The sequence below is a fragment of the Dendropsophus ebraccatus genome, chromosome 6, assembly GCF_027789765.1.
Source record: "Dendropsophus ebraccatus isolate aDenEbr1 chromosome 6, aDenEbr1.pat, whole genome shotgun sequence".
NCBI lineage: Eukaryota > Metazoa > Chordata > Amphibia > Anura > Hylidae > Dendropsophus > Dendropsophus ebraccatus.
This window is the reverse complement of record NC_091459.1, coordinates 35,172,733-35,187,332: the sequence shown is the minus strand read 5'-3', so window position 1 is coordinate 35,187,332 and position 14,600 is coordinate 35,172,733. Positions and strand designations below refer to the sequence as shown.

At 42.9% G+C, this 14,600-nt stretch overlaps 1 protein-coding gene across 8 annotated transcripts in view; it reads left to right on the top strand.

The window, feature by feature from the left end:
- HACE1 (HECT domain and ankyrin repeat containing E3 ubiquitin protein ligase 1) overlaps nucleotides 1–14,600 on the top strand; it is a 153,310-nt gene that overhangs the window by 113,105 nt on the left and 25,605 nt on the right. For all 8 annotated transcript variants that reach the window (XR_011363621.1, XM_069974775.1, XM_069974773.1 and 5 more), the window contains 5 exons: nucleotides 353–464; nucleotides 551–648; nucleotides 3,360–3,447; nucleotides 3,539–3,688; nucleotides 5,462–5,658. Coding sequence is in view for 7 of the 8 variants with exons in the window: in XM_069974775.1 (XP_069830876.1) it covers nucleotides 353–464; nucleotides 551–648; nucleotides 3,360–3,447; nucleotides 3,539–3,688; nucleotides 5,462–5,658 (645 nt within the window). In the remaining variant the exon portion in view is untranslated. The remainder of the gene's footprint in view (nucleotides 1–352; nucleotides 465–550; nucleotides 649–3,359; nucleotides 3,448–3,538; nucleotides 3,689–5,461; nucleotides 5,659–14,600) is intronic.

Genomic DNA, 14,600 nt, shown 5'->3' with positions numbered 1-14,600 from the left:
CTGGATCGTTAAGACACCTGTGCAAAGCTCATACAGCAGTAAATGTTCCTGGATCATTCCTAATAATGAGGAGGGTGGGGAGGAAGGACGGAGAGGTGGTGCCAGCCTAATGCATATACAAATGTAAGCCCCGGCCGTTAGACACAGCGCTGCCGGATTAAAAGTTGTTTTTAGGAGAATAACTGCATAACCTGCCAAACAGACCCCAGGACGGGTCTTGGATTAAAAGCAGCTATCCAAAGTGGTTTGGGTGGTCAGATTGTGGGTACAGAGTTGCTTTAAGGTGCCACTTGTACAGTGTGCAGATTTGAGATGACTGGTTCACTTTAATTTCTGTTCTTTTATTTTACAGTCTTTTAAGGAGCGCTGTGAATGGTTCTATGAACACCTACTTGCTGGGCAGCCTGACACTGATATGGTGCACAGACCTGTCAGTGAAAATGACATATTGCTGGTTCATCGAGGTATGGGATTATAATTAATATGAACAGATTTCATATGGAAAATGTTGGTTTTATTGCAATTATGATTAATCCTTTTACATCTTTAGATTCTCTTTTTAGGAGTAGTTGTGAAGTGGTCTTTAAATCAAATAGTGAAAAGCTCAAGCAAGGGATTGCTGTGCGGTTCCATGGGGAAGAAGGCATGGTATGTCATAGGTTTTTAGAGTATATTAAAGCAAATCTGCCCAATCTCTCGTGATACTCTATCATAGCATAGATTACTATACAAGAGGACATGCTGAGCTCTAGGATTTATAGTTTCCCGTGATTTGATTCAGCTTATATGCTGGAAGAATTTGTAGAGAGTGCCTCTGCACCTCATCCACAAAGTGCTTTTGACAGCTATTCCTGTGTTCAAATTCGTAAAAAAAAAAAAAAAGCTAATCAGTTAAAGGGGTACTCTGTAGAAAGAAAATTACTCTCAGATCAACTGGTAGCGCGGTGAATAGATACGGGCGGAAAGCCACCCAGATGACTACTTCTCCGCCACTGCCTGTCACGTGGCCGAAGAATAAAACTCTTTTTTTCTCCTGGCACAAAGCTCCTGCTGCGGCCGGTACGTGCCACGGCTGCTGCAGGAGCTTTATACAGCGCTCCTGGGAACCATATCAGCCCAATTGGGCTGATTGGTTCCCTTTAAGTCCCACTAGGGGACTATTACATGCAATCATTGGATTGCATACACTGGTCAATGCCATGCCATTGCATAGCATTGATCAGTGTTATCAGCGCTCTGCACTTACAGCCTGCCTGTGACAGACTGAATGTAAAGATAGCTGAGCTGACTGCATGGAGGTAAGGGTTTGCCTTGGGTCATTTATACACAGACTTCCATGGCATTCATTTACAGGTGGTGTGAGAGTTGCTTTGAATATCCTTTCTTCCCAGAATTCTCAGTGTAGCATGAATGACCTGCAATTCTCCATACATTTTTATGATGCTCTCCTCGAGGAGAAAGCTAATTCCATTTCAAGCCTAATTCAAGCTTTCCAGCGCTTCTTAGCTGCAGCATGCCCCGGAGGAAATCATGTAGTTCTTTCAAATCTGACACGGTGTTCCCTGCTGCCACCACTGGCCGTGTGAGGAACTGTTAAGAGCAGAAGGATGAAGAGGTTTGCTCTGGGGGTTACGACCTGCTTTGGCTGCAGGGAGCTGTGTGTTGTATTGGAGAGAAATACATGACTTCCTCTGGGGCCTTCCACAGCTGATAACTACATGGCTGACACAGAGGTCATTTACAAATCTGTGTAACTTTCTGCCACCAGTCATTTGAAAATGATTATTTTTATAGTCCTTTATGTGTGTGGGGAAGGAAAGCGGCCTCACCAGGCCTGAAAGTATTTAAAAGTGAAAATCTAATGATGAAAAACTATATATTCTTAAAAACCTTCTTTTCCATGTTTCCTGCTGATATGGTAGCATCAAGAATTGACATATCTGCTAGAGTCCTTTATAGTTATTGAATTCCAGTACGGCAGGTATTACATCCTTCACTAGCTAAACATTACACCTATGTCATTTATCACTACTCTACATAATGTACTTATTTTGGTCCTTAGTTGCAGGATCCTGTATTATAGCCTTAATGGGCATTAAAAAATGTTCACGTGTACAGACTGAAATCTTCCAGGTTACTTGCTGGCTATACAAGCTAGTATAGAAGTATACAAGCTAATAGAAGTAAATTACAAATCTCTGGCACTTTCATGCACCATTTGATTTGAAAGATTTTGTGAACTAACCCTTTAAGCACTGGACCAGGTCAGCTTAAGCATTGTAATTGATCAATGTACAGACCCATACACAGCAAGCTGTAAAGCGCTGCACTTTTTGACATTTTTCCGTCATAGCCAACTTTAACTTTTCCAGGAATTTAACAGAAACCTTTCGGTGGGATTGGCTAAGCTTCTCTCTTGCCATTGACCACTGCATTGGTTATCTTTCCTCTGACCACCTATAGTAATAACCACTGCATATCAGGAACTCCCCATGAGACCTGCCATTTTGGAAAAGGCCTGACCCAGTCATCTAGCCATCAAAATTGTCTCTCATTAAAGGGATTGTCCAGCTAAAATATTTTTCTTTCAAATCAACTGGTGTCAGAAAGTTATATAGATTTGTAATTTAAAAAAAGTGTTCCAGTACTGGATGTCCTGCAGGAAATGTTGTTTTATTTTCAGTCTGACACAGTGCTCTCTGCTGACATCTCTGGCCGAGGCAGGAAAATCTTTATAACTTTCTGACACCAGTTGATTTGAAAGAAAAAGATTTTCGCTGGGCAACCCCTTTAAAGTCGCTCAGATCCTTACTCTTGTCCTATTTCTAACCCATCAGTTTTAGGAACTGACTATTTGCTACCTAATATTTCACACCTCTTGACAGGTGCCTCTATAGTAAAATAACCAATGTTATTCACTTCACCCATCAGTTATAATGTGACGGCTGACTTGTGTTTGTATAAAGCTATGTCATATTCAAAGGTGGGACATATTCAAGATCCCCAAAGAACATGTTGACTTATGGAAAGATCAGGATTACTGCTGTACTGATATCTTTATTCAATGGAACCTGCTGTATCATAACATTCAGGTTGTAAAGTGAATTTGTGATAAGGTTATAGCCATAAAATGTATTGAGCCAAAAATGTGTGACAAGTAACAGCTGAATCAAATGGAATTTTCTGTGAACTGCAACTGGCAGCCCATGCAAGTAAAATGTGGGCGCAGTAATGGCAGCCGCTATCACCTAGCGTTAATAAAAAAACGCTATGATATGCGCCCGCCTGCTTCCATAAACCATAATCAAGTTTAAGTTGTAAAATTTCTAACTATTTCCCTATATAAATTTTTATTGTAGGGCCAAGGAGTTGTACGGGAATGGTTTGATATTCTGTCGTCTGAAATCATCAATCCTGACTATGCACTGTTCACACAATCTGCGGACGGTAGGTGTTGCAAGTTCGATGTGTGCGCACATTACCATACACAGAGAACCTTATTAGGTTTCAATTGTCTCTTGTTTTTACTTTGGAATAGGAACAACTTTCCAGCCAAATAGTAATTCATCAGTCAATCCGGACCATCTGAACTATTTCCGCTTTGCTGGTGAGATCCTGGGACTCGCACTGTATCACAGACAGCTGGTCAACATTTACTTCACCCGGTCATTTTACAAGCACATTCTTGGTATGAATTCAGATAAGTCTATTTTTCTTGATGTAATGTACAATGTATGCAAAATGGATGGATACAATGATCTTCAAAAGATTAGTGATGAGCGAATAGTGAAATATTCGAATATTTGATATTTGTACGAATATCTCCCAAATATTTGAATATTCGATTGAATATTCCATCCCATTAAAGTCAATGGGAACAAGTGTTCGATTATTGAAAAACATCTATTCGACCACTTGGCGGGAAAAACCGTAAGCTGGGGGATTTGAACGCTTATCGAATATTTATCGAATATTCTGCGAACTATTCGATAATATTTGATAGATCGAATACCTTACTATTCGATTGAATGAATATCTATTCGATCGAACAGTATTCGCTCATCACTACAAAAAATATAAAGTTAGAGATAGAACACACTTTTCAACATTTTAAAGGAGAAGTCTGGTGTATCCGGGACTGGCTTGGGGACCTGTTTTGACCCTCTGCCTAGTCGTGATGTGTCATCTCAGGAGATTCGGGAGCCCAGTAGTGACCGGCTCGGCCACTCACCACAGGCACGGGGAGAGGTAAGTTAGTATTTCTAATCAATTTCCCCACTGCCAGCTTTTATAATCCACCAGACTTCAGCTTTAAAGGGAACCTGTCACCCTGGGAGAGCAGGCCAAACACACCCCAGCCCTATATAGAGCACCCCCATACTTACCCCTCCTGTCAGTTCTGCTCTCGATGCAGGTCCCATTGCTGGGAAATCTCTGCTGCTCCACTGCGCTTAACATGCAGATGAGCAGAGATGGGTGCGGTGCCCATAGGAAATTACTGCTCCCAGGATTTCCTGTGGGCATCAGACTCCTCTCTGCTTATCTGAATAATGAGTTCGCAGAGGAGCAGGAACGGCAGGAGGTAGTAAGTATGGGGGGCTCTATGCAGGGGGGGAGGGGGTTTGGCCTGCTCTCCCATGGTGACCGGTTCTCTTTAAGCAATATCAGTGTATTATTAGGTTTTGCACTGTTTTAGAGTGGGGAAAAAAGGAAATATGGGAAACCAATTTGAGCGCTCAGACGGCTTTAACTGGGGTGTCCCACTCCCCCACTGACATCGCCACTGAACGTTCTCCCTGAATCAGAGACACAGCAGTGTCTTGTCTCGGTCAGTGACTGGCTGAGTGGGCATGTCCTGCTCCGACTCCTTTTCTTGGAAGCAGAGAATAGAGATGTAACGTAGGTACCTGGGGTAGGTAAATCTGCAGCGTGTAACCTGATAGTTTAAATATTTACTTTATTCTTCAGCAATGAAATCCTCACTGTTAGGTAGAGATTTTATGCAGAAACTCTCTGATTACACTGGATATTATCTGCAAATTCTGCTGCAGATCTGCTATGTGTGAACATCACATCCCCTAATGTTGTTGTACTGTACAAAGTTATCTGATTTAAGAAGAAAACACACAGGATGCCACTATGATTGTAATTGGTTTAACACCCAGAAATGGAAAATTAAAATCCCTGTTCTTGAGGTTTCCTGTATCCATTGCTATTTCTAATAAGTTGTCTGGTACCAGTATAATAGATAGATGGCTAACATACAACTGATCACATCCAGCCACTAGTTGCATGTCAATTATTAAACCTTTAGTAAACCAATAGCTGTCAGTCCTCATTTTAGCCAACTGCAGTACCCGAGGTCTGCTGTAGAGGGCAGCCTTGTACTGTAAATGCACAAGCTGGCAAATTAGACGGCAAGAAATCCCTTCCTAACTATCTGCATGCTTTAATACTGCAGGTATCCCAGTAAATTATCAGGACGTGGCCTCCATTGACCCAGAATACGCAAAGAACTTGCAGTGGATTTTAGATAATGATATTAGTGACCTGGGACTGGAACTTACTTTCTCTGTGGAGACTGATGTGTTTGGAGCCATGGAAGAAGTGCCCTTAAAACCAGGAGGGGCAAGCATAGTTGTTACACAGGAGAACAAGGTGAGTGATGAGATCAGAGTCGAGATGCGCTTGTAAACCGTCTCTGGAAAGATACACTTCACGCTCTGATGTCGTTCTGAAATTACTGTATCTGTTTCACTGGGGTATGAGATCTGTATGGAAAATTCCGCACCTTTAGGAGTCTCTCTGCTGCTATTAGTCACTGACATTACTAATCCATCATATTATTAACAGTGCTAAACTGTTTCCTTCAATGCAATTCCCTAAACATGAGCTGCGAGTTTTGCAGGCTTGTTTGGCTGAAGTGAGAAGAAAACTGGCAGAGAAGTTGCGACAGATAACAGCCCATCAAGATGAGTTCCGCCGTTCCAATAAATTATACATTAATGCCGCGCACGACGTCGAGTGGTGGCACTCGATATTACTGGAAGCTCTGATGTTATTTTGGGTACCGCATTTCACTCTATTAATATTTCTATTTAATCAGCAGCGTGTTATCCCAACAGCATAGCACAGACGGAAAATTATGACAGCGCTCCATTTATTAAGCTGCGTTTAGCAGAAATAATCTGCATTCTGTGTCACGCTACTTATATCCATCATTTGTCACAAAGCGTCAGTGCAGAAAAATGTTTAGATTCTGGTCTGTGCCACAATTTTAATTATGAACATCCATTTTCCTATGACAAATACACAGATTGACTTCAAGGGAGAACCTAGCCTTATGTTTCAGTAAATGTCTCCACTTTTTTTTTTGTCTGGGGGGGAAAAGAAGAAAAAAAAAAAAAAAAAACGAACAATGATACATGATTGAAGACGTGGGTGATTTAGGGCTGAAGGCTAGGTAATGGTGTGTATGCTATTTTTCTTACATGTGTACAAATGCTGGGAAATTCGCCGCTATAAATTATGTGTCATATATAAAGCATTGGTTGTGTTAAGGAAAATTTAGATCACCTTGCTCTAAGACAAAGTGATAATTGCATTGTCTGACACAGGCTGAAGAAATTGTGCCGGTTACAGGTCAGGCTGGAGTCGTTCTGGGAAGAAAAGGCAATGAATATTTAACCATACACATGCAATCTTGAGATACTGTGTGTGTGTGTGTGTATATATATATATATATATATATATATATATATATATATATATATATATATATATTATATACACTTTTATTTATATATATTTATTTTTTATTATATTAACAACAATGGCTTTTCAAGAGAGTTGGGTAAAGCTCCTTTCACTCTTATTTTTACCCACACTTTTCTTTGCTTTTTTTTACTTACAATGCTAGGAGGCTGCTGTTATCCGTCCTTATAATCCTGTTTTAATGGCCCATCTTATAAAGAAAGGACATTAGAGTAATGATTTGAGATATTCTTCATGGAAACTATTAACCCAGACAACAGCAGCGCTACACAAATGGATGGAAATGTAATGTAATGTGTGTCAATAGATAATATCTAGTTCAGTTTCTAGGGGAACCACAGAATTTTTTTTTTTTTTTTTTTCTAGTTTCATGGTTGAATCTTCTGTTTGCACTTTCCATGTTTATTTATTTATTTTTTTTCATTTAATTTGTTGTTGTTTTGTATTTGTAGAACTTATAATGTTTTTTATGTTAAGAATTTTATTTGAAGCATTTGCTTCTTGGTTTCTTAGCTATGTTTACTATTATCCTTGACCTTTTGCTGTATACTTTCAAGATGACTGCTCACAATCTCCACCTGCAAGTCCTAGGGAAGGCAGTCAGCCGTCAGACATTTTAAGGGACATTTATCAATACTGGCATAATTGTATTCCAGTCTTAAATAAAGCCCCACCGTCATTTACCCGGCCGCATTTACTAAGGTAGTAGGCGGCAAAAAGGATCTAGAATGTCTCCTGGCACTGCCGCAAACCGAGTTCTCCAAGTGGTGTAGTGATAGAAAAGTTTCAGGCTTTATTAGCAAATAAAACGAGTTAAAACGAAAAGATAAAATATATAAATGGATAAAACAATGCTTGATTTGGGGCTTAAGAAATATCCCTCCAGCTTTAGAGCGGCCTGTCTCAGCTGACAGACCGCTCAGCCAATCACTGGCCGGTACCGCCTCGGCCAGTGATTGGCTGAGCGGCCTGTTAGCTGAGACAGGCCGCTCTGGAGCTGCAGCGTGCGGGACCCAGTGAGAAGCAGAGCGCAAGAGGAACCCTGCAGCATGGATAGGTAATGTATACAGTTTAAGCAAGGGCTGCAAGGACATCGGTAACGATGTCCATGCAGCCCTTGTTAAACTATTATTGGGCCGTCTAATAGGCCCAGTCAACGAGCAGATCTAGCAGATCGGCGCACATTTACAGTTATTATCGGATTCCCATCGGACCGTGGAATAGGACCCTTACACCTATTTGCTGGGATAAACAATGATAAATTAGGCTCAGGAGGAGGCCAGGCTTCTGCCCCGCCTTGCCCTGCAAACGCTTCTGGCCTACAGCACAGAAAAGGCAGAAATCTGCGTCTTTTCCGTGCCGTACACAAGGGGCACATTTATCATTGTGTGTCCCTTTGTGTACGGCACGGAAAAGACGCAAATTTCTGCTTTTTCTGTGGTGTAGGCCAGAAGCCCCCCATAGTTTTGTTTTGTGGCTTCTTTGTTTCACAATGTGGATCTCAGTGCAGAACATTTCATGAGCTCAAAGTATCTTCCAAGACACAGGAAACATGAGAATTGTAACAGTACTGGATAAAGTAGAAGAAATACTGTCACTACAGTCTGCAGAATAGGAATATGTTATGTATATAGATGTATAGACAGACGGACCCACATAGACCAGATTCCTTGCCATCCCCTGACATATTAGAACTGTAGAGCAGTAAAGGGCGAGTCTGTGAAGGGAATTAGATCACACAGCACATAAGTACATGCTTTTTTCCAAGGATATCATTTGGAGATGAGTCTTCAGTTTTAATTGCTATGCTGATTCGGGTACAGACAGCCATGCAGTTAACTCTGAATGTGGAAACGCGTTCTGTATTCGTGTCGCTCTCATTTCCCAGTTAAAAGCGCTTCTGATAAAGCAATTGATAAAACAAATCCTGTAGAAATAGATTGGGCATTTTGTACATGCTTGAATCCACACTGTAAACATCTTTGCTGCCTGTTTTTCTTTAGTCTGCGCAGTGCTGACCTCCTAACAATTGCTGGAGGGTAGCTCTGGCAATTTCTTCTTACCTTGTGAAATGCACACATCTGCAAGACACAACTGGTGTAGAGGAAAGCACAGCAAAAAAAAATAAAAATAAAAGACCAGCACTTTCTTTAGGTGAGGCATTGTAAATGCTGGTACACATATGCTAGTGTAGCAAGATGCCTAGTGACAAGTTTTAAGATCTCATGCGACCTAGGTGGTTGTAATGAATGGGATTTGCTGTATTCTTTTAGTATTGTGACATTGCTGTAAAAAGCTTGAGATTCTGGAATAACACGAACGTTAAATAAATACTATGGGAGACATTTATGAAAATTGTGGAAGGTATATGCCAGGGAGAAGGAGCAGATTTGCCCCTTCTCCCTGGCGTACGCCTGCCGTATCCCCTGCTTGCTCGATGGGAGTTCATTAGTCATGATTTATTCCTGCTCGCAAATGTAAATTATGAGCCAAATCTACACTTGCTGGAAGCAGGGCACCGGTCCGGGTGCCCAGCTGGCCGAAATCACTAAGAGGCATGCACCTCTTTGTGAATTGGATCGGGAAAAGGGGGCGTGGACTAAGTTAAGTTTTGTATGGTCTTCATAAATCCCTCCCCTATATGTCTGAAGTATTTTAGGTGCTTCACTGACTGCACACAAGATCCTAGCGCTGGTCCACTCTGGCTTCGCTCCTTCGTTCAGGGAAAATAAACTGGTCCTATTCAACTGGGACTCCCAGTCCAATGTATCTATCTTTCTATCTTATACCTATCTAATTTTCTGTCTCTGTTCACCCACCTCAATGGTGTCAGCTGAAGTTTATGTTCCAAACTGCTGATACTGTTAGATAGCTGTTAGATCAGGGAGACACATGGGGGGATATTTATCAAACATGGTGTAAAGTGAAACTGGCTCAGTTGCCCCTAGCAACCAATTAGATTCCACCTTTCCTTTTCCAAAGAGTCTGTGAGGAATGAGAGGTGGAATCTGATTGGTTGCTAGGGGCAACTGAGCCAGTCTCTCTTTACACCATGTTTGATAAATCTCCCCCATGTTGCCTTTCATATATCTGTATTTGCTTCCAGAACATAGAAAAATACTTTGAATATATAGTATGAAGAGTCAGACAGGCTTTCCTGAGCTCCTGAAGTGCAGCAAGCTATAACACCTCCTTACTCCTCTTCCCATACCTGACCTTGCTTGGAACTCCAGGTGTCAATCAATCAGGGAGGTAGGAGAGAGGAGACATCCCGCTTGCAGCTATTCAGGAGCTTTTAAAAGCCTCTTTAACGACTTGTACCAGAGAATAAAAGCATTTCTCTACATCCTCAAAGCACAGACCAATACAGTATACGAAAGGTACTATGTGTTTCCTTGACCTTACAGATATTTAACAGTGTCTGACAGCTTACAGTTTCCCTTTAAACCCTTGACGTATCATGTCATGAAAAGCAATGAGTTCCTGCATCTTGATGTACCAGTACACCATAATGCACAGGGGCTCTATGAAGCAAGCTTCATACAGAGTGCAACTGGATCGTCATACTTAAAGGGGTATTCCGGGCTGGGGAGCTTTTTGCCTATGGCCGGGAAGGAGGTGTATGAGGGCAATGACGTCCTCTTACCTCCCCAGTTCCAGCACCATGTCCCGGATCGCGTCGCTCCCTGTCCACACTGCCCGGCCTCTTCCTGGTCTCAGCAGGGGCTTGAGACGTGACGTATCAAGTCCGCTCAGCCAGTCAGTGGCAGAGGCGGGATCCCGCCTCTGCCACTGACTGGCTGAGCAGACTTGAAAAGTCACGTCTCAGGCCCACGTCAGTGACCAGGGAAGCGGACAGGGAGCGACGCGATCAGGAACACAACGCTGAAATCGGGGAGATAAGAGGACGTCATTGCCCTTAACCACCTCCTCCCCGGCCATAGACAAAAAGACCCCCAGCCTGGAGTACCCCTTTAACGACGATTAACCCCGTAAACGCAGTGATTGTGGCGTTTAAGTGTCTGATTTGATAATTACAGCTGCAAATAATGATCATTATTTGCGACCATAATTTTCAAAAAATGGACGCCTTTTAGCGAAAAAAAAAACAACAACAGACATTCATAAGGACAGCCACAAAACAAATATTGTGTGAACATAACCTTTAACCCCTTAAGGACAGAGCCTGAAATGGCCTTAATGACAGAGACAAATTTTATGAATATGACCAGTGTCACTTTATTCATTAATAACTTCGGGATGCTTTTACCTATCCGGCTGATTCTGAGATTTGTTTTCTCGTGACATTTTGTACTTTACATTTCTGGTAAATTGGAGTCGATACTCATAACGAATCTTTATGAAAAAAACCCAAATAACGTGAAAAAATTTGAAAAAATGCATTTTTCCAACTTTGAAACTTTTTTGCTTATACAGAAAGTGGTTATACCACATAAATTATATATTAAATAGCATTAGCAACATGTCTACTTTATGTTGGCAGCATTTATTAAACGATCTTTAATTTTTTTAGACATTAGCAGCAAATTTCCAAATTTTCAGTAAAATGTCAAAATCTGATATTTTTAGGGACCTGTTCAGATTTAATGTGTATTTGAGGGGCCTGTATGTTAGAAAGCCCCACAAAGCACCCCATTTCAGAAACTGCACCCCCCACACTCTGCAAAAGCATATCCAGAAAGTTTTTTAACCCTTTAGGGGAGTCACAGAAATAAAAGCTAAGTGTGTAAGAAATTTGAAAATGTTAATTTTCTGTGCAGAGATTTTATTGTAATCCAATATTTTTCATAATTATAAACCTATTACCAGAGAAATGCACCCCAATATTGATTGCTCCGTTTCTGCAGTTTATAGAAATACCCCATATGTGGCCCTATTGATCTATTTGACGGAACCACAAGCCTCAGATATAAAGGAGTGCCTAGTGAATTTCAACGCCCCCGTTATATTTGGTCATTTTTGACCGTACCACTTCAGGTTGGCAGAGGCTCTGGGGTGCCAAAACCTAAAAAACACCCCTAAAGGGACACCATTTAGAAAACTACACCCCTCAAGGAATGTAACAAGGGGTGCGGTAAGCATCTGAACCCCACAGGTGCTTCACAGATTTTCCGAACAATATGGCGTGAAAAAAGAAAAATGTATTTTTTACACTAAAACGTTGTTCTAGCCTTCAATTTTTCATTTTCTTAAAGGGATAAGAGGAAAAAAAAGACACAAAATGTGTAGCGCAGTTTCTCCCGAGTACGGAAATACCCCACATGTGGTGATAAAGCCCCAAGGGGGCGCAGGACGAGCCTCCAAAGGGAAGAAGCGCCAATTGGCTTTTGGAAGTTGAATTTCACTGGAAATGATTTCATCGCCTTGAAGCGATCCAGTATGCAGAGGTCGGGGGGATCAGGAAGGACACCATTTTCCAGTGTGACACCTGTCCTGATCCCCCCCGGCCTCTGCATACTGGATCGCTGTTACGCCACACTCTGCACTTCTTCTGGGGTCTCCTGTTCTCCAGTGTGGGGGACGTCACCTGGAAAATGTTGTCCTGGTGCGATACGGGGTCCTTCATATCCAGAAGCGCTGGGTCCGCTCCATGGCTGCTAAATTTTAGGGCGCTATTACTACTTCTGATATGTTCGGATCGTGCCGCAAGCTACAGTAGCTCGGGCAGCGAGGGACCAGAAGAGGGGGTGCTGGTATAAAAGTTATCCCCGTACAGGTGGTAACCTTTATCCAGCAGTGGGAAGATCAGTTCCCGAACGATCTTCCCACTTGTTCCGAGGATGGGGGGGAGGGGGAATCTGGGGGCATCTGGGGCTGGATTCGGGTGTCCCTTCCTACATATACTCTAAGGGTACGTGCACACTGCGGAATCGCGACAGATATCCCTTCGTGCATTCCACAGCTGGCACCCACCGGCGGAGTGATGCAGGCGCACGTCTCCATCCGTGTCACAGACTCCATTCTATTCACGGGCGGATTCCGCTCTCCGTCCAACGTGTTCATTCTTTGGATGGACGATGGAATCCGCTCATGCATAGATTGGAGTCTATGACACGGGTGGAGGCACGCGCCCGCATTAGTCCGCCGGCGGGTGCCAGCTGCGGAATGCACAAAGGGTTATCCTTCGCCATTCCGCAGTGTGCACGTACCCTAAATCTGTAAGTGTACCCTGAGGTACTCTCACAGAGTTTGTAGAGTTTCACGCCATACCGTCATCTCTTATTGGGATGGTACTGGCGGAAAAGACGTGTCTGGGGGGCAGCGTACGCTACGCTACCCCCAGACACGTCACTGGATGATGTGGATGATGAGGATGAATGGAGGAACGAAGGATCCCCCCATTCATCCTCACTGGCTGTTTCGGTGTCGGAGGCAATAATAGCGTATGCCTCTGACGCCGAAAACACCCTGGGGGCCAGCTTTATACAGGGATTGGTATATGGGGTATGTAGTGGTGTAGTGTCAAACTTTATTCAATGTAGTGTAGTGTGGTGTAATGTAGTGTTTTTTATGTGTTTTTTTACAGTAAGTATAAAAGAAAAACCTACGCCAACAAAGGAGTTGCTGATAAATGCCACACTTATGTGCGGCACTTATCAGCAGACCGTGGCAGTAGAATATAGAAAAAAACACCCTACGCCAAAAAGGAGGAGTTGCTGATTGGAAAAAAAAAAAAAAACTTTTTCTACATTCTGAACATCCCTGTAGCTGCTGATAAGTGTATTACACATATCAGCCGCTAGAAGGCAGCAGAGCGCAAAATCCGGAAAAAGCCGAGGCTGGAGCCAAAAAAAGCCGAAGACCCAACAGAAAGACTGAGGACGCCGCGAACTCGGAAGACGCCGATCAGGACCCCGGGACAGGTGAGTAATTTACAAATACCTGCTCTGGACCCCTCAGCTACCTAGCTGAGGGGTCCAGAGCAGGTATTTACTATTTTTGTATCGGGCGATCGGGCCGGTGGCACCGTGACCACCATAACTTTTTACAGTAATGGCGGTCGGTGCCGTCCTCGGACAGCACCGACCGCCATTTTTTCTGGGTCATCGGGTCACCGATGACCCAGAAAGGTTCCGATCGCCGCTATTGGCTGATCTGAATTGATCAGCCAATAGCGGCGATCGTAAGCACAGGGGGGTGTTAACCACCCCCCGTGCCGAGAAGCTAAGATGGCCTGCTATGATTTATAGCAGGCCATCTTCCCCGATCGATGTGTGTTCGGGGAAACATCGGGAGTAAATTTACGCCCTGATGCGTTAATTACCAGGGCGCGAGGGCGTAAATTTACGCCCGATGTCGTTAAGGGGTTAATGTTGTAAGAGATTATCCTCCTCCCCCCCCTTTTATTCATTTGGGGGGCTCCGGTGGTGACTTTTTTTTTTTCTAGATGGATCAGAAGGGAAATTTGCAGCTTCCTCAACTTCTTCACTAAAATTAGTTGCTTCAGTGTGTACAGTTGTTTGTGTACAGTTGTTCCATAATTGTTGTTTTGATATTTAAAGGGCAGAGGTAGATAATTGTGTGTAGTTCCTTTGGTAGACATATAATATCTGGACAATTTACAGTATTTAGAGCATGGGTCTCCAAACTGCGGCCCTCCAACTGTTGCAAAACCACAATTTCCATCATGTCCAGACAGCTAAAGCTTTAGATTTGGCTGTCCAGGCATGATGGGATATTGCAACAGTTGGAGGGACGCAGTTTGGAGACCCATGCTCTAAATACTGTAAATTCTCCAGATAGTATGGGCGGGATTTATCAAACTGGTGTAAAGTAGAATTGTCATAGTTGCCCCTAGCAACCAA